Below are 14,812 nucleotides of genomic sequence, written 5' to 3' on the forward strand. Positions count from 1 at the left end.
CAGTCTCTGGGGTTATTGTTCTTCCTTTCAATACTGTGTTCAAAAAATGTAACAAATGCTTGTTACTGAAGTGGGTTATATCAAAAACTTCAATCTCCTTCTCGGGCATAGAAGAGAAACACTGTAGCTGGATTAAAAATGCAGAGATTTCATTTTGCCTTTATGACTGAGGATTTGTTGCACTGTCCATGTGCACGTTCACCCAGAATTCTGACGATTCACTCGCGTGTCAAGGGAGCGATGGGTCTGTCTGCGGTTGTTATTAGTATTTGTGCATTGGTAACGCCAATGTGTATGCATGCCTTGTAACTGCGGTACAAAAGGATCTGCCTTAGCATTAACTGTTTTCTTATCCTGTTGTCCTTTCTCAAAGTACGACTCCATACCATCAGTCACTTCAAATAAGTTATTTCGAACACCTGATCCCTTTGAGGCTCCTGGTACCCTTGCCTTGGCCATATTAGCAGCAATGTTTGCATCTGGCTCCAGCTGCTCCTCCTCACCCCCCCACCCCCCCCCCCCTTTCCACTGCTCTCTAAGGCATATTTATCCTCAAGAATTTTTGGATAAGCAACAAGAGCAGCCACTTCAGTCTAAGCCATCCAACATGTGGATGTTGGACTGGAAACTCTGGAGTTTGATCCGGAAGAACATATTTGCTTCCCCTGCTTCCAACATTTGACACACTGTCACCTGGCAGTATTTCATCCTGCATGAAAGATGTTGCCTTAATACTTGACTCTTTCTCCAAATGGAATTGCACATCCTTGGCATCTTCATTCCCTTCACCACCTTCAGCCATTTCCGAGTTGCTAACTTTGAATTCAGTTTTTTTAATCACGCCTCAGCAGCGACATCGACAGCAGTGGCCGTTTTACCTTAATTGGATGTCTTCATCCGACCGTCCGCCGAACTTCAGCACCAAGCACACATAGCATGAGCACAAAATGAACGATCCCCAATGGACAAGCGGCAGCACCTCCAAACTGTGTTCAAAGTAAAGAAATAGAAGGAATCCACAAAAGTAATCCCACCACTTCTGATGGCTGTGATGTGCTGCTGTCAATAAGCGAGTGTCCACCGTGGCAGAGTCAATGAATCAATTGTGATGCTCTTGGATTAGAAGCCCTGCACCCCTCTGTGGCTGATACTCTGACTGATGGAGGCAGATTGCTGTCAGTAGCTTGCCCTCAGCATTTCCAACATGGCCACCATATTGTTTTCAGTGTGCTCTCAACACAAGAGGGATGTTAGGACTGTTTCCCTTTCAAATGTTCAATAATTTTCTCTTGACTAAATGTAGCGACTACTATCGATAAAAAGCCACTCAGGGATTCAGTGGACTCTTTGATGCGTTCGAGGAATTCACTGCAAAGTCCAGGTGAGCTTTAAAACAGTTTATTAATTAACGCAAAAGGGCTCATAACGTCCATGGCAACGTTCTTAAACTTGGCAACGGTAAATGTCTAATGACCGGCCTCTTTGGTAACACATTCGACTTCCTCTATAATGGTCAACAGAAAATATCGGAGCTTCACTCACCCACTGTCTATTCCACCATTACGGTCAACACGGGCTAACTATCTGCCAACCACTGAAACCCCCAGTGATTAACACGTGTGCATTGGAGCAAACAGAACATGCGCAGCCTCTGGACTTCGGGACGCAGCCAAGAAGACAACAGTAAACAATGAGCCATTGGCTCTTACACCTATAGTATTCAAACAAAAGCCATTACAAAATTTAAAAAACTCAATTTTTATTCATTCATGCCCTTTCGTAAAAACTGCAGCAACAATGTTTCAATAACTTGATTTCAAACTAAACTTAATATATTGATATTATTCAACCTACTCAATTCTCAAGTACAATGGGATTCAATTCAAAATTAATGACAGGCAGTCTCAAGTGCCTGCAGTGGGCACAACAATTTAAAAAAAATCAGAAAATATTTAAATAATTTCATCTGATGCAAGATACATCTCCTATACTCAAGTCTTTTAATGATTTTACTTTCAATTACGGTCAGTTGTTTATCCCAAAATACATGCGACTTTCAATCAGTAGAATGTCGGTACATATTTGTTTGAATTCAAATGATCTTATCTACAGCAAGCACACTGGTCAAATGGTAAATTGCAGTCTTCTGCAAAGTGGACATTTTTCTCCCCCTCACAATTTACTGCATTTCTAATAATTTAAGTTTTAAGATTGAGATGGGGATAATTCGCTTACCATCTCATTAATGCACTACCCTGCAGGACATGAAGTGGAAGTGAACAGGTTGGATAATTAAACTACAGTTAAATTGTTCCATTTTTGTGGAATTTTCACTATGCTTAGTGGCTGGTCCTTTGAAGTTTGATATTACTGAACTACTTCTGGAAGCAAGTTTTAAGCACATAATTGAAGTTGTTAATCCTAAAACAAATTTCAACATACAGGGAAGAAAACTGCTTTGCGCTAAAGCTACTTTACACACACACACATATATATATATAAAAAAAATATATATATAAAATATATATATATATATAAAATATATATATGGAATCCCCCCAGAGGTCTGGAAGGCTGGCGGCAAAACTCTGCATGCCAAACTGCATGAGTTTTTCAAGCTTTGTTGGGACCAAGGTAAACTGCCTCAGGATCTTCGTGATGCCACCATCATCACCCTGTACAAAAACAAAGGCGAGAAATCAGACTGCTCAAACTACAGGGGAATCACGTTGCTCTCCATTGCAGGCAAAATCTTCGCTAGGATTCTACTAAATAGAATAATACCTAGTGTCGCCGAGAATATTCTCCCAGAATCACAGTGCGGCTTTCGCGCAAACAGAGGAACTACCAACATGGTCTTTGCCCTCAGACAGCTCCAAGAAAAGTGCAGAGAACAAAACAAAGGACTCTACATCACCTTTGTTGACCTCACCAAAGCCTTCGACACCGTGAGCAGTAAAGGGCTTTGGCAAATACTAGAGCGCATCGGCTGTCCCCCAAAGTTCCTCAACATGATTATCCAACTGCACGAAAACCAACAAGGTCGGGTCAGATACAGCAATGAGCTCTCTGAACCCTTCTCCATTAACAATGGCGTGAAGCAAGGCTGTGTTCTCGCACCAACCCTCTTTTCAATCTTCTTCAGCATGATGCTGAACCAAGCCATGAAAGACCCCAACAATGAAGACGCTGTTTACATCCGGTACCGCACGGATGGCAGTCTCTTCAATCTGAGGCGTCTGCAAGCTCACACCAAGACACAAGAGAAACTTGTCCGTGAACTACTCTTTGCAGATGATGCCGCTTTAGTTGCCCATTCAGAGCCAGCTCTTCAGCGCTTGACGTCCTGCTTTACGGAAACTGCCAAAATGTTTGGCCTGGAAGTCAGCCTGAAGAAAACTGAGGTCCTCCATCAGCCAGCTCCCCACCGTGACTACCAGCCCCCCCACATCTCCATCGGGCACACAAAACTCAAAACGGTCAACCAGTTTACCTATCTCGGCTGCACCATTTCATCAGATGCAAGGATCGACAATGAGATAGACAACAGACTCGCCAAGGCAAATAGCGCCTTTGGAAGACTACACAAAAGAGTCTGGAAAAACAACCAACTGAAAAACCTCACAAAGATAAGCGTATACAGAGCCGTTGTCATACCCACACTCCTGTTCGGCTCCGAATCATGGGTCCTCTACCGGCACCACCTACGGCTCCTAGAACGCTTCCACCAGCGTTGTCTCCGCTCCATCCTCAACATCCATTGGAGCGCTTACACCCCTAACGTCGAAGTACTCGAGATGGCAGAGGTCGACAGCATCGAGTCCACGCTGCTGAAGATCCAGCTGCGCTGGATGGGTCACGTCTCCAGAATGGAGGACCATCGCCTTCCCAAGATCGTGTTATATGGCGAGCTCTCCACTGGCCACCGTGACAGAGGTGCACCAAAGAAAAGGTACAAGGACTGCCTAAAGAAATCTCTTGGTGCCTGCCACATTGACCACCGCCAGTGGGCTGATAACGCCTCAAACCGTGCATCTTGGCGCCTCACAGTTTGGCGGGCAGCAACCTCCTTTGAAGAAGACCGCAGAGCCCACCTCACTGACAAAAGGCAAAGGAGGAAAAACCCAACACCTAACCCCAACCAACCAATTTTCCATTGCAACCGCTGCAATCGTGTCTGCCTGTCCCGCATCGGACTTGTCAGCCACAAACGAGCCTGCAGCTGACGTGGACTTTTTACCCCCTCCATAAATCTTCGTCCGCGAAGCCAAGCCAAAGAAAGAAAAGATATATATATAAAATATATATATATATAAATAAATATAATATATATAATATATATATATAAATATAAAATATATATATATATATATAAAATATATATATATATATATATATATATATATATATAAAATATATATATATATATATATATATATATATATATATATATATATGCAGAGCTAACAAAATTATTTTATCCCTGAATTCACAAAAGAGTCAGATTATTGTGCACAAATCAGAAAAATCGAATAAGAGGAATTGAAGGAACTATAAAGAAATGTACTAGAGAAGCAGTGGAGGTGATAAATCCCAAGGATTTATGATTTACATCAGTTTTGAAAAAGATATCTACAGTGGATTATCTAGTTACCTTTCAAAGTTGTTGAGATTCTGGAATTGCTCGTGTGCATTCAAGAGTATTAAATGTAAACCTAATATTAAGGTGGGGGGGGGGGGGGGGAAAAGAGAAGACCGAGACCCCATTAGAGTCAGAGCAGATTTGGCTGGGGGTGGGTGGGGGTGGGCGAGCCCATTGATCCATGAGACTCATGTCAATGGCAAAGAAAAGCTGGAGTACGTAGAATTTATGAAAGGTAGTCTATGTTTCACGAATATCCTAGTGCTTTTTTTGCACATCGTGTATAGGCATGGCACATTATGATGCCTTTGCTTTCAATAAAGGCTTCAAGGAAAAACTAAGTGGGAGAGAAACTGAATACAATTCCAAAAAAATCAGAAGTTCTTTAATACCTTACAGAACAACAGTGTACAAGTTCACACTCAAAAGGGATGTTCTGCAATTGTACACAAGTTGAAGGGCCAGATGTGGGTGCAGCAAGAGATGAAGATATTAGCCTTCATTATATGATCTGAATACAGGAGTAAAGAAATCTTACTGTCATCAAGTAGGGTGCTGGTGAAACCACATAGGTGGCACAGTGTGCAGTTTTAGTTTCACAGAAGAACGAATCAAATTTCCACAAAAGAGTGCAACAAAAAATCACAAGGCCGGGTCCAGGGATGGTACTTATTGATAAGTTGAGAAATCAAGAAGAGCTTCACGATATCTTGTATGATGCAAGGTCTCATTGAAACAAATTCTTTCAGGTTAGATTCAGAGGACATTTCCCTTGGCTAAGTTGGCCGGGATGGCATCGCAGTTAGCGCAAGGCCTTTACAGTCCCAGCAATTAAGACCAGATCAAGGTTCGAGTTCCTGCACTGTTTGTAAGGATTTTGTACATTTCCCAGTGTCTGCGTGGGGGTCTTCTCTGGGGGCTCCAGTTTCCTTCCACCCTTCAAAATGCACCGGGGATGTAGGTTAATGGGGTGCAAATTGGGCGAATTGACCTGTAGAGCCAAATTGGCCTCTACTTCTAAATTTTAAAAATTAAAAATTTAAATTTAAAGTCTTGAATCATGAAACTTCAGAATAGGGGACTCGCAACTTAGGATTTAGCTCAAAGAGGATGGCACAAGAGCAATTTTCAATCCCTTTACTGGTGGAACTCATTAATGAGTGATCAAAGTTCTAATGACAAGGGGGGGGGGGGAAAATCACTGGGTGGAATTTCTTGCTCATAATTTAACCTTCAGTAAGAATTGATTGTTTTTAAACCTGTTGGATAATAGTTTAATTCAAAAATGTGCAACTCATGAGCAGAAAATTTAGGAATAATCTGTGCAAATCCTTTTTTTTCCTTAAAAAAAACATCCAACAAGACAAATTAAGTCCTTTTTGAAAGAGAAAAGGAATCAATCACTTCTTGATTTTTTTTTAAACTCCAGAACTCCACAGATACTTTCCTTTAATATACAATTTTCAATTGAAATACAGAGGGCAGGTGGGGGGGTGGGGGGTGCGGGAATCTGCTTCATGATCCCTTTAGGCAATGCATCAAGTCAATCCATGGTGTAAAAAAGTTTGCTGGTTATTGTTTTTCCTTAACTTTTTCCATTAACAGAGGAGAATAATTATCGGCATTTAATGAAACTATTTTGAATGCCCCTTAAACTGTTTCTCCTCCAAGAAGAAATAGGAGGCTCTCCATTCAGTGGAAACTCCATAATCAGTGCCATTACTGTAAATGTTCATTACATCTGTCAAGGCTTTGCCATCCTTCTTTGGTGTGTATCATATTCAAGTTCCTAGCCCCATTAAATACTGATATTACAATTTGCTTGTCATTAAGTTTTTTGAAAAGTTCACCAATATTTGAATTATTTCAAATGGTGTTCTCCTTTATTTGAGAAGGAAGGATTTAAAAACCTCCAAACCTGCTTCTATTAAGTGGAGCTTGGAGAAAATAAGCTATCGTACTAAATGAGAACCATCAAGCAAAGCATCATTTTATACAGATGACTTAAAACTTCCATAACAAGGAACACTATTTTGGGTCAATGCCCAAGAACAGTTTTCCTGTCAGCAATGCAGTTTGTTGTTGCTTAGAATTCTCAAATTATGCTATATTAGTTCTGTCTCACTCCACATGGCAAGTCACTTAATTCATGATATTTTAAACATTGAATAACTGCATGGTTTGCAAGGTCAATTCCATGTGCATTTTAATTTGAACAACATAAAATGAGTGTTAATTCACATGCAAACCAGAGAAGGTCACAATAAATGCTCTTTCATGAAAGACACCCAAGAACCTTTTTAAAAAAAAAAGAATGAGGGTGAGAGATAAAACATTATGGCAAGAAAAGGCACATATATATTTCACCTCTTGTTTAAACTAGTCTCAACAGCACACAGGTATTCCTATGTCACATGAATATTTGTGGCAACTGCCACCGACCGCTCAAATCACAAGTGAGGTTATCTAAAAACACCTGGTGGAAGAGCCTAGAATTACATTGTCCATCCAAAAAAAATACTTCCATTAACTCAGGAAGAATTACAATTGAAGTTGAGGTGTACTCAATGAACCACCTTCAGCTACATCCACCTGATCAATAAAATGTCCAAATGCTGAATACAATAATACGTCATATTGTAAGCAATTAAAATTGAAAGAGTTCAAGAAATTAGGTCAGGATGAACACCCAATACTGATCGAGGACAAGTTTAAAAAAAAGACACTTACGGAGTGAACGCCGCCGCTTATTTTTTAGCCTCCTTCGTTTATTCATTACTGCTTTTGAAGGGGACTCCTCTTTGACCTTGGGCTGACTAGTGACCTTTGCAGAGTTTTGTTGGCTGAAATGAGTGGGGACGTGACGAGCAAGGCCACCTTGAGATGCAAAGCTAGCAGTACACCCACCAACCACACACTGAGAAGAAAAGTGAAAATTCTTGTTATGGCAAAATAAAAATCACCACAAAACCAGTGTACAATTCTGAATATTTAGATAAATCTTGATTAACTACAGATTCTGAAGTGTTACACTCCACCCAACTACGCTTCAATAAGCACGTCAGTTCTAAACTATTTGATGCACATTAAACATTGATTAAGCACTTGTATAAACTGGAAAGCTATTGAATATGCCAACTCGTATGCACGCAATTATCCACAAAATCAATTTGTGCATAAAAAAGAAAAAGTATGTTCCAAAACTGGCTAACTCAGCAATTAAAAAATATATACATTTAATGCTGTGGCCTTGATTGTCAAGTTCGAAACATGGTAGGTCCAAACTGAGTAAGGCCTAACTTTGTAGAATGCCATTAATCTAATGCTTCTGCAGAGCATATCAAAGGGGGGGGGGGGGGAAAGGCAGATTTATTGGACTTGGAGATTTACTGCTTACTTTAACTAGAATACTGGGATGTAAGCAGCTCAGAGACCAGGACAATTTGCGCAGTCAGGAATTAATTTGGGAGTCTGAGATATGATCACATTAAAATCTTGGAAGAATCAGCACGTAAATATGATGGACTATCTGGTGAGGTAATCCAGAACAATAGAATAAACTCAACGTGAGAGATTAAACCCAAAACATATTCAGACAAGCACAAGACAAAATTAGCAACTGGCTCCAATAAAACCCTCTGATGTGTGTTCTGCTGGAAAAGCATCAAGATAAAATTCATACCAGTTGGAGAATACAAATGAAAAATAAAATCCTGTTTCTCTGGGGGGGGAAAAATCACATCATTTTTAACAGAACCAAATGGTAGTTTATTAAATGGCTATTCCACTTTAGTGATAATACGGTTTTCAATTGAAAACCTATTTACAACCATGCATTTATTCCCCACTAAACTACTGGAGAACATTGATAAATGGATAAAATTCAAGTAAAATCTCAATTTAGGAAAACTCGATTCCATGGTCAACTCGTGTATGTGTGTGTGTGTTTTTTTTTAAAATTTCAGTTACAAGTCTTAACAATCCACAAAAACCTCATCTTCAAGTAGTAAGTATCAATGTACAGTATAAATTAATCTTGGCTCAAACAACAAAGTTCAAGGAACTGATTCTGCTGTGGTTATCTTAATTTCAATGCTCTACAATACATTCCATGTTAAATCCCTTGGTCACAAGAGGAGGCAGCAGATCTGAACAAGCAGACGCACCATCAAATATCAAAAAATGTCATGTCTGGATCCTTTATCATTAAAGATCTAGCTTGCACAACATTTGGATTTGCAAAATTTGGTTTTCTACACATACTTTCAAGAACCCTGGAACGAAGCCGCCTTTGAATGTTAACCAAGTGGAATTGAAAAAAATGTTTAGCCAGCAATACAGAGTTCTGCAGCATCTACGGATGTGCTGGCCAGTAACAAAAAGCAACCTGATATTCAAACATTACAATCTGTGCATTTAATCAAAACCCACATTTAACCTCAATATTAAGCACAATAGCATTTTGGGATTTCCAAGGGTCCTTTAATAATATATTAAAAAAAGAGGTGCTCATTCACTCATCAAGAAAATGAATCCATGCCATTATGCTTTGGTGATATTTTCATACCTACCTTAAATGGCTTGTCTCCACTATGTGTGAGCATATGCCTTTGAAGCCAGCTCTGACTAGTAGATGGCGTGTTGTACACTTTGCACCCTTTCCATAAACAAACAAAAACCTGAAAAATAAAGTTTAGAATGTTTGAAACATTATGTGAAAGTCATGATTCAAACAATCTTTTGCTTTAAAATTAATTAAATGAGTAAGTTTGTCAATTCTCAGTAAAGTGACATTTTTCTCAGATTACCACGGCACCGCAATAGGTACAAAGGTATCTAGAGTCAGTGGTGAAGTGACTCATCAGGAATTTCAGAAAAAACAAATTCCAAAGTCACTTGCAACCTCAAGTAAATACAAATCGGATGGTTTTTTTCAAAAAAAAACATAGTTGGCAGAAGAACAGAAGAAACCGAGTAAACTTGAGTGCTTCATAGGGAAGGAGCCCCATAAACTATGAGCAGAGTCCTAAGGGGGCCAAAGGCAAAAATCGGTTGAGAATGGCCGTTCAAGAGATCTTACCATGCTCCTTGAAGAATTAAATAACTTGGAAAAGTAACCAGCCTTTCAGATATGCCCACCTTCAAAAAGTTGCAGGTTTGGAATGGCTAAATTATAGATGACAACTCTTTTTATAAAGCATAATTGATTAGATTTCCACCAAGTGGAAACCAGCTAGATAGTATGACTAGAGGATATTAGGATTTATTTTCTGTAAATGCAAAATCAATTTAAATTAAAAGCTCCCCATAAACAACTGAAATTAAACATTGACTAATTTCTCACTATTATTTGGCCAATTTGTGAAAACCTGATTCAGCAATTCTCTTTGCATTTTGAGAATTGAGGATGAAGGAAAACACATAAATGATTTCAAACAAAATGCTATAATGCAATGATGACTGTTTTTTGGCAAGCAATAATAATCTAGCTACGATGCAAGTTATGAGCTTTCTATAAAGTTAAAATGCCACTCGAGCAAACCAATGGCCACTAGTATCTCGATGGAAAAAATTGCATTTAGACCATGACATCTGATCAGACATGGAAACAGCCAATTCTTCATAATTAGCTATACCAATACAAGGGAAACAATATTAATAAACCACTAATAGTTAGATTTGTTGCTCCTACAAAATAAATTTAGCAGTTACTCAACTAGTATACTTTTTAAAAATCACATTGGAACAAACTCCATCCAGAAAACACAAGACTGCTAAAGCTTAGACCCAATATGCAGGATGGCAAACAGATGGGAGCAGGGTACTAAGTCTAATTAGAAGCCTCTGATGTCGACTTCACTCAATGTTGGTGAGCTTCTGACATCATATCAGAAAAAAAAAGTTGCTTAGCAGATCCTCAAGCACAGTTAAAATCCTATTTTTTGGAAATGTTGATATTCTAGCATCAGTATCGACAAGTCTGGACACAGGGCTGCATATTCTGTCAGAGTTGGGACCACAAGTACTTGTACATTTTCCTCTTCCTTTAAACTCACAGTATTAAGTGGAAATTTTCTATTTCTATGTAACTCACAAAAAAAGATGAAATAAGAGTTTATATTTACAGAAGTCGTACCAAAAAGTCTGAAAATTCTGCAGGTCCTCCAGCAATACTGAGGTTCCAAAACTAGAGGATTTAAGTTACTTGTATAAAGGATATATGTTCATAAATCTGAAATATCTGTACAATTCTAATCAAGTTTTGAATATCGAAGACCTGATAATTAAATATCCAAAAGATCACATGACCAATTTCAGACAAGACTTGCATGCATAGTTTTATTTTCCCTCCGTTTGCTTGTTCAAAGTAATCTTTTCATCTTCCACTAAGATTGTTTTTTTAGCAAAACACATGACAGAATGCAATATCAAAAAAGGATTTCAATATACAACCAATTACATGATCATTTAAGCTGTAAACTGCATGAGGAAAAAAGAATAGACCCTCTGAGCCTTTTCAAAATTATATTATCATTGATCACTTATAATGTATCTCTTAAGTGTCTTTCACCACCATTTGAAAGAAGACATTTATCCCCATCTCAGTCACAAACATCTTACCTCAATACAATTATTTCTCAGCACTCCAGCAAAGGGAAACTATCTTCCTCATCCAGTTTGTCTAACCCTTGAAAGTTAGATTTTAATTTAATCCCCTCTCATTCTTCTAAACTCATATGGCGGTTCCACTATTCTTTTATTATCTTCAGGTCACATCTTTTCTCACAGTTTTCTGCACAGTTCTCTTGGTGGAGTCTTAAAGGCCCTGTCTAACTGATGCAAGACACCCTTTCTTCTTGTACCCCTGGTTTGTGTTATCAACAAGCCTCAAAAATATTACAAAGCATTTCCTCAACTGAAATCGCCTCGAGTACTGCTAATGCCGGCACACCCAGCCAGAGAACTAATGAAACATTTCAGGCAAAAGGGAAATTCAAACCAAAGCCAAAATGTACATTTAAATTACACAATATGAATGTAAAAAAGAGATCCTTTTATCTCGTACGTTATCCCATATTTTCAAACTCCTTTCTAGATGCAAACCACATACATTCCTCATCTCACCTTCATCTGGTTCCCCTCATTATCTTCCTTTCTAAATAGATTCTATAAAGTGCATGCCGTGCTCTCCACTTACGACTTTCTAGCCATCTCCACCTGTCTCTGCCCCATCTGGCTAAATCTGCAACCCTTTTCACTTAGTTCTACCTATCAGTTGCTAGAGCATCCTTTATACTGGGCATCTCCCCTTTACACACTCAGCCCTGATGCAAAGTCTCCAACCAAAGCACTCTCTATGTGCAGGCAAACCCAGAGTTTTTTTTTTTAAACAGCAGTTCATTTTTGCCAGGCACTAGGACCTCGGTGATGCAAATTACCATTTGAATGTGGATAAGTTTTGGGATGACATAAACTTGTGGAGAGCAAAGAAGATTGTCTAAATCGACAAGATTTTGATCAACCATAAAGTCAGAAGGAGCGCTGTCAGATGGATGCTGGAATCAGATCAAGCACAGAAACAGGCCCTTTGGCCCAACATGTTCATGTGAATGAATCCAAGTCAGTTCCATCACTCCCAAAACCTTTCCTATCTACAAACCTGTTGAAATATCTTAAATGTTACAATCATACCTTGCTTTACCATTTCTTCTGGCTACCATCAATAAAGCTACCATCTTCTGTGTGGTGCCCCTTAACTCCCTTTTAAAAATTGTTCTCCTCGCACACCCATGAGGTCTAATTACAAACTACTCTCTGTTGGAAAAACCTAACTATTTGCCTTATCTATGCACCTCGTGATTTTATATACCAATCTTGATAAGTGTGAGGTGATGCATTTTGGGAAGAGGAATGACAGAAACAAGGGGCAAAAGCTATGTTGATGAACAGAAATAACCCCTCAATCCCTAAAAGTAGCAAAAGGTGGAGACAGGATGGCGAAGGGAACATTTGGCACACACTCCTTCATTGGTTTAAGCATACAATGCAGAAGTTGGGACATGACATTGCCACATTGAAAAAGAAATTAAATGTACTTGAAGAGCTACGTGCACACTAAGAATGATTGAGCTGGAGGAGATTCACCACAATGCTCCCTGAAATGAAGGTTTTTGGTTACGGGAAGAGACTAGGTTTGTTTTCTGTGGAGTAAAATAGGCTGAGGGATGATGAGATGAGAGCAAGGAACTTGCTGCCAGTGGAGTCAGATACACTCCACATTTAGCAGATTTAGATGAGCACCTAAATAGGACATAAAGGAAACAGATCTAATGCAGCCATAAAGGATGAGTGCAAATGGTCTAATGCATTGACATGTCAGGTCGAAGGTACAATGACTCAACAACTGAACTTAAAAATGTTAATGTTTAGAAGCCTTTATAAATTATTTTATTTTAGAATAATTATATTAGGATAAAACCATTTAATATATCCAATGTGTATTCTTGATTAGAAGAGAATTGGCTTTGATTTAATATTTAAAAATTAAATTAAAATATTAAAATATCTTTTGTACAACTTACGCTAATTTTGGGCGAATGACATCAAACAATCCATAAGCAGAAATCTATCATCTATTTGCCTCAAGGTTTCATTTCAGAAAAAAAAATGAATACAATCTTAAAAATAAATTTAACTTTGCCCATCTAACTAGAAAATGCATATTTACCGTTTTGCTGTTTTGTTAAACATTCAAAAACAATTCAAACACCAGTTTTTGAGGGAAAGCATTTGTAACATAATTGCCAGATAATTCAAGACCCTGTGTCACAAGTAATGAGCAGCACAGCCAAGATCTCCACTTCACCTCCAGCAATGTGAAGTGCTTGTAGCTAAAATGCAAACATTCTTCCACATGAATTATGATGCCATTTGCTGGATCAGCCCCATAGATTCAGAAACAGAGTAACCTTTAAATACCACCACCAAGACAGGAAAGGGCCAAGTACCTGTGGTGAATGACTCACTATCTGACTCTTCAAAGGCTTCTACAAGACAAAAGTCATGAAGTGCAAGGTAAACACAATGTTTGGCTGGTTGTGAAACACTCAAGCAACTTCACTCAGTGTATGCAGATCAAGAGGAATTTCAGGTTAGGAATAAACTTCAACTTAAATTTTAAATATAATTTTGTAGAACATATTGATTCAAGTTACTGAATCTTCACAGAACATTAGTAGCTATTCTTATTTGCATGGGCAGTTGCAACTGAAAGATTGTAATCAAGACAAGCAACTGGATGGAAAACTAGTCCAGAATTGTTATTCAGATTAAAAATACATTTTCCGTGCAGGTAACTGCGTTAAGAAAGCCTGAAGAAAAGGGGGGATAAATTGAGAATGGATCCAAAAACAAATCACACAATACTTAGACATCCAGTAGCTAAGTGGGCCGTCAATGACATATCCACAAGAGAGACTTTAGCAGGAAGAAACTGACACACAAAGTCTTTCCAGAGGTTGCATGAAGGAGCACATGAAAGATTGTTTGAAATTAAATCTAATTATCTTGTATTCATCCTAGTAAATTACAGAGTATGCTCCTCACTTGGTCCTTCACACACGGCTATGCGGCCTTACAATACTTGAGCTTTGCCATGAGAGAGACAATCAAATCAATGCGTTTCTTAATCATTTAACACCTACAACCCCAAAAATGAATTTGGCAGATTTCACTGACAGCAAATTTAGATCATCAAATCAAAAAAGATGAGGAAACCATAATCAGCCACCCTTGATCTTCTAGAACTACACCTAAACAGGAATTAAATTGTACAAAGAAAGTTGGCAAGTTACTGACTGCTAAATGAAATTTCAAGCTTTGACTCCACTGAGCCTTGTTAATTACATTTCGTCTCAGCATTTAGCTATCCAAACGAAGAGAAATAAAAAGAAAGACAGACCCCTCCACGTTGCCCATCCACATGAATTGATCGGATGTGGTCTGCCAAATCTGGACTGGAGCAGAAACTGGTCTGGCATTGGTCCCAACAGCAGTTGTAAGTGATACTCTTCCCTGTAGTAGTGCTTCCGTGACCATTTATCAGCGCTGGAGTAGAGCGTCCACTGGAGATAGTACTGTCCATGTCCATTAAGGTGCTGCTGATACTTT

The 14,812-nt window shown here is 38.8% G+C and overlaps 1 protein-coding gene across 9 annotated transcripts in view; it reads right to left on the minus strand.

Annotated features, from left to right (window-relative positions):
* Window positions 1-14,812, minus strand: part of aebp2 (AE binding protein 2) — a 76,169-nt gene that overhangs the window by 39,835 nt on the left and 21,522 nt on the right. For 8 of the 9 annotated variants that reach the window (XR_011348358.1, XR_011348357.1, XR_011348359.1 and 5 more), the window contains exons 2-5: window positions 14,604-14,808; window positions 13,651-13,689; window positions 9,214-9,321; window positions 7,373-7,559 (exon numbers count right to left, since the gene is read on the minus strand). Coding sequence is in view for 6 of the 9 variants with exons in the window: in XM_069909991.1 (XP_069766092.1) it covers window positions 7,373-7,559; window positions 9,214-9,321; window positions 13,651-13,689; window positions 14,604-14,808 (539 nt within the window). In the remaining 3 variants the exon portion in view is untranslated. The remainder of the gene's footprint in view (window positions 1-7,372; window positions 7,560-9,213; window positions 9,322-13,650; window positions 13,690-14,603; window positions 14,809-14,812) is intronic. The other variant, XM_069909989.1, reaches the window with a different exon arrangement.

This window comes from Narcine bancroftii, chromosome 13 (assembly GCF_036971445.1).
Source record: "Narcine bancroftii isolate sNarBan1 chromosome 13, sNarBan1.hap1, whole genome shotgun sequence".
Classification (NCBI taxonomy): Eukaryota; Metazoa; Chordata; class Chondrichthyes; order Torpediniformes; family Narcinidae; genus Narcine; species Narcine bancroftii.